The sequence below is a fragment of the Merops nubicus genome, unplaced genomic scaffold (assembly GCF_000691845.1).
Source record: "Merops nubicus isolate BGI_N331 unplaced genomic scaffold, ASM69184v1 scaffold4201, whole genome shotgun sequence".
Taxonomy (NCBI): domain Eukaryota; kingdom Metazoa; phylum Chordata; class Aves; order Coraciiformes; family Meropidae; genus Merops; species Merops nubicus.
Window position 1 is genome coordinate 12,285 of NW_008586092.1, and position 8,378 is coordinate 20,662.

Genomic DNA, 8,378 nt, shown 5'->3' on the forward strand with positions numbered 1-8,378 from the left:
CAGGGCTCATCTGGGTGGGGGATCCTAAATTATAAGGACATTATTTATGGGTAGACACATAGGAGGAGATGTCCTACTCCTGGGGAGGACCAGGTGGGTTGTTCTGGCCCAGGTCAGTGGCTGAGCATTGGTTTCACAGGCTGGATGAGTGTGAGAGGTGCTGAAGTAACTGAATACTCATCTTCTGAGATATGCTCTCGTTCTTCCTGGGAATCCTGGGCATGGTTGTAGGATCCTAAGCTACACACAGCAGAGTAGCTGGGTGACACTATCCCACTTTTTCTGCTTCTCCTTCTACTTTATAGCCCAGACCTCAATCCCTTAAACCTTCCTGCCCACTGCTAATCAGTGGGAGAGGAAGTGGAGTGAGCTCAGCTTCCTTTGCTGTCCTCTTTGTGGTTGCACGTTGCCTTGGCAATGGAGATTGTGGATAGGACCAGATGGAGTCAGCATCCTGACTGCAGAGTCCTGGCTTTTTTTCATGGTGTTTGGATGGTCTGAGAACCCAGCTGGTGGGAGGCCCCAGGGGTTTCACCCAGAAAGAGCCTTTGAGGGCTGGGAGGACTGCGTGAGGATGGGCTCATTGCACGGGTGCCCACCACCCAGGGTAGGGATGACCCCTGATGAAGCCACATGGATTGACAGTTGTGCCATGTCTCTCCCTTCTCCTCTCATACCTTCTGGTTGCTCTGAGCTCACTGGCACTGAGATTTACCACGTGGTTCTTGCCCAGACGTTGAAAGATGTTGCTGTGATTCTTTGCTCCTTATCGCTCGGCCTGAGAGAACCCCTAGAAAGGTCAAAATTCCTCCATCTTTCTGCAGGATATTACAAAAACAACATTAAGGTGGCCGTGAAGACCATGAAGGAGGGCAGCATGGATCCTGATGCCTTCTTGGCTGAGGCAAACTTGATGAAGACACTCCAGCATAACAAACTGGTCCGGCTGTACGCAGTAGTCACGAAACAGCCAATCTACATTGTGACAGAGTACATGGCCAATGGTAAAGAGCCTTCACTGAGTGCTTTTTTTGGTTGGTTTTCTGCAAAATCGGGTCCAAAAGCTGGCTGATACTCCTTATGAAGACCACCTGAGGGAACTGGGGTGGTTTAGTCTGGAGAAGAGGAGACTGGGAGGAGGTCTTGTTGCTCTCTACCTACAAGAAGGTTGTAGTGAGGCAGGTGTTGGTCTCTTCTCCCAAAATACTGATGATGGGATGAGAGAAAATGGCAGGTTCTACCAGGGAAGGTTTTGATTGGATGTTAGGAAGAATTTCTTCACTGAGAGAGTGGTTAGACAATGGAATGGGCTGCCCAGGGAGGTGGTGGAGGCATCATCCCTGGAGGGGTTCAAAAAATGAGCAGATGAAGCACTTGAGGCTGTGGTCTGGTGCTTAAGGAATTGTTAGGAGGAAGATTGGACTTCATGATCCTGGTGGTCCCTTCCAACCAGAGTGATTCTCTGTTTTTATGCATAATGGGGGTGGGGAGGAGAGCGTTGTACCAGATCTGTAGGCAGAAGGACTATGTGATCCAGAAGTTTGTTTCTAGTCCTGGAAGGGACTTCTTGGGAGATGAAATTCTGCCTCTTGTGGTCTCATGATTCAAAAGCTACCTCACAAGATGCTCCATTTGAAGAGTATTTAAAGGTCTCATCTCCACTGTTCCTACTGGAACTGTGTTCAGATTTTTACTCCCCTCATGGTGAAATTGTCCTTTCTTTTGCCCCTCTTGTCTATAAGGCTTTGACAGACGAACATTCAGAGTTTGAAAAGGTCTGTGCAGAATACAGGGGGCAGATGGGCTGCAGTTAGGACCTTTCCTATTGAAAGATGCTCCAGTGGACACCCATCGTGGTTCCTCAAATTTTATCTCGGATGCAAACAGATTTATCATAGAATAGTTTGGGTGGGAAGGGACCTTTGAAGGTCATCTAGTCCAACCCCCCTGCACTGAGAAGGGACATCTGCAAATGGAACAGGTTGCTCAGAGGGGTTCCAGCACCCCCAAGCCCTTCTCCACAGGGCTGCTTCACCCCCCACCCTACACTGACACCCGGGCATATCAATACAGAGGATGTCTCAGTGGATTTGTTGCATATACTCCAAGAAGCACCAGGGAAAGCAAATGTCCAGGCTTCTTCAGAAGAGTTACATCCCTCTCTTCTCTTTTTCAGGGTGTTTGCTGGATTACTTGAAGACAGAAGAAGGGAGCCAGCTCAATCTCCCAAAACTCATCGATATGTCCGCTCAGGTTAGTGAACAGCCTCCGGGGAACAAACTCAGGACCTTGATTTGCTGTTGCCTCAGTGAAATTCCTGCAAGTCTGGAGTCTGTAAGGTTTCATGGAGCAGAACAGCACCTCCTGGTGTGCTTTTTTAGGGTTTTTTTAGTCCTTCAGCCCTCTCGTGTTGATGTGCAGCTCAGCTTAGCAATGCTCTCCTGTCCTTAGGACAGGGCTCAAGAACTGAGGTTTGATTTTTGAGTTTTTGGGGGGTTTGGTTTGTTTTCTTCTGTCTTGCTGAGCAGGAAGTAAGTGGGTTTTTTTTCTCTTTTTATGAAAAAGAAGAAAAAGCTCAACCAAGAGACTTCCAGCAGTTCTTCCCCTCTGATGATGAGGCATAAAGGATATTCTGACCCTCAAATCAAGGAATACTGCTCCTTGTGTGAACAAACTTTTACCTTGTGTAGGGTTGTTTCCCTTTAAGCATCTCTCTGCTGTACATGACAATAGTTTCAGCTACACCATAACATTTTAGTCCAGAAGTGCATCTGAACTCAGGTCAGAGCCAGGGAAACCACAGCCAGAGTGGCAGCACCTTGGCAATTAGTTGTACATGAAGGATGAGACTGGAAAAATCCACTTTGGTCCAGCAGTTGATAGAGTTTGACTCACCCAGAGCAGAGATGGGGTCATTTTGGAAATATTGGGAAAAAAAAACCCAAACACAAAGCATTAGTGTCATGGCTGAATGCACAGCATCATAGAACACAGAGAATCATTGTGTCATAGAATATTGGGGTTGGAAGGGACCTTTAAAGGTCATCTAGTCCAACCCCCCTGCACAGAGCAGGTCTTTGACTAGATCAGGTCAGAATACAGCTGCTTTGATGTGCAGGTCTGGGATTTACCCATAAGACCACTCAGCTTCTCAGGGTCAAAGTGAGCTTCAACAAACAACGTAGAGTTTGGCCACTTGGTTCCAGCCATTATAAAGAGTTATTTTATAATGTATTCCAACTTGGAGAATCTTAATATTGAGCAAATGTTGGATGATAACAAAAGATTCTCCTTCTTGCTTCAACTGGGATGAAAATATTTAAATTCCTTAAAGCAATGTCTCTCTCTGTCATTTTTGTTTCCTCCTGCACCCCTGTGAAGGGTGCTGAGGCACGTGTTTCTGTGCCTTCCCCCATCACTGCTGATGAATCTGCCAGATCTGCAGCTTAATCTTTGTTATCTGTGAGAGGCTGTGGGGCCAAATGCAGCCTCCCTGTTTAGTAACTTCCCCTTCATTTGTTTCTTCCCTCCTTCTCTCTTTACCTCCCCACTTCCATCCCTCCCTTTGTCATTCTTTCACTCCTTCTCTTGAAAGCTGTAGGTTGGGATTTGTTCCAGATTCCTGATGATAAGCAGAATGGTCCAAATAAATTTGGATTACAGAGTTTGGTGGGAGCATCACCCCAGAAATCAGCTCAATGCCTTTCTATGCAAGAGGAAAGTGCTGTAGCCAGAGCAGTCTGCACCCAGCTGTAGTCACAGGGGTGACCCAGAGCAAGGCTGTTGGCCAACGTTACACCCAACGGGGACAGCAGAAGCTCCAGGTGCTCATGCATTTATTTAAGGCAACACCATAACTTGCATTGAGCATGTGGAAGCATGAAGCATTTCCAGGCAGATGTGTGGAAGCATCTGGGGAGAGGTCAGTGATCTTGTCTATCCCAGGCATGAGGATGGTATGGGTCTAACAACATATTGACTGCAGGAACCCCCAGCAGAAACACGTCCTAGGGCAACTTTGACCACCAAAAACTCCTCTACGAGTTCAGGGTTGAACGTGACCACGTGGCATGGCCTGAGCTGGCCAGAAACCCACCTACAGCAATGATCAAATAGTCCCCACTGTGGGCATCATCACAGGGTTGAGGAACTGCAGATGGCCATCACATCTCCATGGGCACCTGGAAACACTCCCCCACCCTGCACACCCCTCCCGCATCCCTCCACCACCCTTTGCAGCAGCCTCCACCTCCTCCAGGACCAGGAGAGTTGGAGCCAGACCAAACCCACACACCTCAGCCACTACCTCACGACAGCCACCCCCAGCACGTGGGGCAGGAAGGGTTCTGCCCATCCCTCCAGGCAGGGGCGTGATTTGGAAGGACAGCTTTCATCACGCCCCCTCCCACCCAGGCACCACCTCCCCAGGGCAGGTACCCAAAAACTGGTTAGCCCTGGGGGGAGGAGGAGAAGGGCAGGCTCTTGAGCTAGTTTGCAATCTGTTCATCTGTGGTGGGGGGATGACGTGAGGGCCCAGCAGGCACCCAACCCTCTCGAGTGCAATTTGGGATCCGAGAGCATCCGGCGGAGTTAAAATTAGAAATCTCTGGGCCAATGCTCTTGATCCTGTGGTCAGTCTCGAGGGGAGGTTTGAAAGCAAGCTGAGCTGGAGCCAGCCCATCGCCGGGTCCTATCTCATTAACATCAGGACAGGAAGTGACATCAGTTCTTCCATTTTCCACTGCACTTGCGCCGAAGAGATGTTGACACAGGTTAGAAATGCAGCACTGGAAAGTATGTGTTAGTATCCTGTTGAAAACCACATGCAAGTCGAGATGTTGGTGTGAGCCTGTGTGGAGTGGAAAAATCTCTCTGCTCTCACCCGCAGGCGTGTAAAAGCTTTAATAGCTACCCACCATTATTAGTAGGGGGTTTGTGAGTCTCCTCACCCTTCTGATAAAGGCCTGACCCAAATCTGAGACTCCACAGATTGCTGCTGTCGCTTCCAGTGGCTCATCACACACCAGGGATGCTCCCAACTTCACGGAGGTGAACGTTGCAAGATGATCTTGAGAGCAAAAGCCTCCCAAAGTAAAGGCTGGAGGTGGTTGAAGAAGGCAGCGTGTGCCCAGGACAATGGATTTGTCCATGGGTGTATTCTCTGTCCCAGTCATATCTCTATGGATATCTGGGTCTTCTGCTCTCATACATCCTGCAGGTATCAGAGGGGAGAACTGTGTCCTGGGACCTAGTCTGGATCCAGCACAGTGAAGGAAAATACCAGTCTCAGTTTATTGTGGAAGGATCTCCAGGGATCTCCTCCACATCCCAAAGCAGATCAGTGAGGGAGAAGAAAGCAGGCTGCTGGAAAACATCCAGCTCTCCTCCAAGATCTGGACTTTGCTACTCAGACTGAGGGATGGACGAGTTCTTTGAAGTCTCTTTCTGTTTTTAATTCATGTATTTAATCTGGAATGTTTGTGATGAAAATCCCAGCGGGAGAGGAGAATTTTGTGGCAGAAACTGCAAGCCCAGTGATGTGGTTTCAGGTTTGCTTCCACTTTCTGCATCTCACTGCAGACATGACTCACGGCTGTAACTTCTGACCAAAACAGAGAGTGATGCTTCTGTTCTGCTTGACTGGTCTGCTCAAGCTTTTGGTGGGCAGGTTTATGCTGGTGGAGCTGGACGTATGCACACATACATGGGCAATATCTATTTATCTATGTATATATCTATCTACCTGTTTTTTTTTTGGTCTGTCTGTTGATCTATCTGCCCACCCATCCATCTAAAAAACTATCATAGAATTTTTTTGGGTTGGCAGGGACTTTTAAAGCTCATCCAGTCCAACCCCCTGCAGGGAGCAGGGACATGTGCAGCTAGAGCAGGGTGCTCAGAGCCCTCTCCAACCTGACATGGGATGTCCATGCACATGTGAGCGACCCTCTGCTCATGCTGTGTTGTTGTAGAGGTGGGTGAGATGCAGCCAAGTGGACTCGTGGCCGTGGGCGGGTGCCTGGTGGAGCTGGACTCTCCCTCCTCTCCTAGGTGGCAGAGGGGATGGCGTACATCGAGCGCATGAACTCCATCCACCGTGACCTGAGAGCCGCCAACATCCTCGTCTCGGAGACGCTCTGCTGCAAAATTGCTGATTTTGGCCTGGCCAGGATCATCGAGAACGAATATTTGGCACAGGAAGGTGGGTGACGTTCCCAGCGTGGCCTCACCAACGCGTTTGTCTCATCTCTCATCTTCCTGCCGTGATGAGATATGTCCAAGGGTTGGGTTGGGACCAGATACAGGGCACCACCACCAACCACATGAGACCAGAGCCCCCACTGCTGCCACTGGCAGCACCCAGGCAGTGGGCAGAGCAAGCTGGAGAGCCAGATGTTGGGTCCCAGGAGAGGCAACAGCACGTGGGGACAACGAAGTGCAAGTGAGGTTTGCAGAAAAGGGAAGAATGGCTTGTGGCACTGTTTGAGGGAGTCCTCCTGAAGCTTGTGGTGCATTCCTGAACTTAAGGAAAAACTTCTTTCCTTTGAGGGTGTCAGAGGCTGGAGCAGCTGCCCAAAGAGGTTGTGGAGTCTCCTGCTCTGCAGAGATTCCAAACCCTCCTGGCTGTGACCCTGGGCACCCTGCTGTGGGTGAGCTGCTGGAGCAGGGGGTGGATGAGATGAACCCCAGAGGTCCCTTCCAACCCCTGCTGTGATTCTGTGTGTTACTGGAGAAATGTGACCTCTAGTAGTGAAAGCTGCCTCGTGTTCACAGGGAGTCAGTCCAAAGGGAAGGAAATAGCAGCATAACAAAGTCATCACACTGCAGAGGAGGGCTGGAGCCACGGGTCTGCACCTAACAGCAGTTCCCAGATGTCCCAGGCAAACCAAGCTCAGACCAGGTCTGGTCCCTTCTATAACAGAAGGACGAAGCATGGGAGAGGGTTTGCAGCTTGGTAGGTGTTTCTCATAGGAACAGAGTACCTTGAAAGCACCTAAAACAAAACAAAGGAACAAAAAAAAGGCTTAGAGAACTCAATATTTCCCATTTTCATGTGAAATCTCCTTGTGACCCCACCTGCAGAGCCAAGCCCCTCGCTGACAGTATCCAAACTGGTGGCAGACAGGAGAGCGTGGCCATGAGGTGACCAACTGGCCTGGCTGGTGCAGAGGTCCACCTACAGCCCTTTCCTAACAGGGTTAAGTCAGATTCCTCTGGCAGCAGCTTTCTTGCTGTACTTTCTCTGCGCTGACCTCTGAGGTCAGCTATGAGATCACGTCCTTCAGATTGCAAAGGGACAGCAAAGAAATGAGCAGAAATGATTGAAATAAAACAATCATTCTGGCACTCCTGTGATTTTCAAATTTTGGAAATCTAGCCTCTACAGTTGGGATGAAAATTCCCCATAAAAAGCTTATCCTTAAGAGGAGTTTTGGGGAAATCAGGATAATTCTGTTAACACACCCAAAGGAGCGACGTCCAGTGGAAAACATTCCCTATCAGCATTTTTCCAGCTAGCTTTAATCTGAAATAACAGCTGCCCCTCTATCTACTCTGAACAATTTTCACTTCACAGATTTCCCAGCCTCATCACTCTACTTGTTGGAATATGATGGGCAAGAACAAAGGCTCTTAGTTCACGTGCTGCATTTGGGCTTTCGGTCCTGAGAGGATGTCTCCAAATGAAAATGTGGTTTCCTCTGCAGTCTTTAGCACAGTTGGTTCCTGCTTGGTTTGAGGGGTTATTTTTTTGGCCTCAGTGAGGATGAAATTGCAATCTTATGGTCATTGCTGCCTGCAAAACAAGACTCATCGAATCATAGAAGGGGTTGGGTTGGAAGGGACCATTAAAGGTCATCTAGCCCAAACCAGGCAACATAAAATAAGGCTATTTTTTGCTTTTAATATGCATATGTAGCTTTAAGAACTGGAAAATTTATATTTATATGTATCAATCATGCAATGTTGCATAAACCATCCCCATCCTACTCCGTGATTTTATACAGAATAAAACCCTATGTCTGTTGTCCTCTAGCAAAGCCACTTGAGGAACTGGCTTGAAAAGCAGAGATACATAGTTTGGGCTACAGGAACCCACTGATTCCCCCCAGTAATTTGCTACCTGAAGAGTCAAGGGTCTCTCATGAGAGCTGCTTGATGCCCAAGGGCTGCAGCAGGCACCACTCGCTCCCAGCATCATACCCTTGGTGTGAACCACACTGGCTCCTCCAGAAGGAGATCATGGAACCACAGACTGGTTTGGGTGGGAAGGGACCTTTAAAGCTCATCTTGTCCAACCTCCCCTGCAGGGAGCAGGGACATCTGCAGCTAGAGCAGGGTGCTCAGAGCCCCGGCCCACCTCCCCTGGGATGGTGCTC

The 8,378-nt window shown here is 49.0% G+C and overlaps 1 protein-coding gene across 1 annotated transcript in view; it reads left to right on the top strand.

The window, feature by feature from the left end:
- LOC103780836 (tyrosine-protein kinase Blk-like) overlaps positions 1–8,378 on the top strand; it is a gene marked incomplete at its 5' end in the record, with an annotated part of 19,987 nt that overhangs the window by 10,800 nt on the left and 809 nt on the right. The window contains 3 exons of the mRNA XM_008948528.1: positions 825–1,004; positions 2,177–2,253; positions 6,052–6,202. Of these exons, the coding sequence (XP_008946776.1) occupies positions 825–1,004; positions 2,177–2,253; positions 6,052–6,202 (408 nt within the window). The remainder of the gene's footprint in view (positions 1–824; positions 1,005–2,176; positions 2,254–6,051; positions 6,203–8,378) is intronic.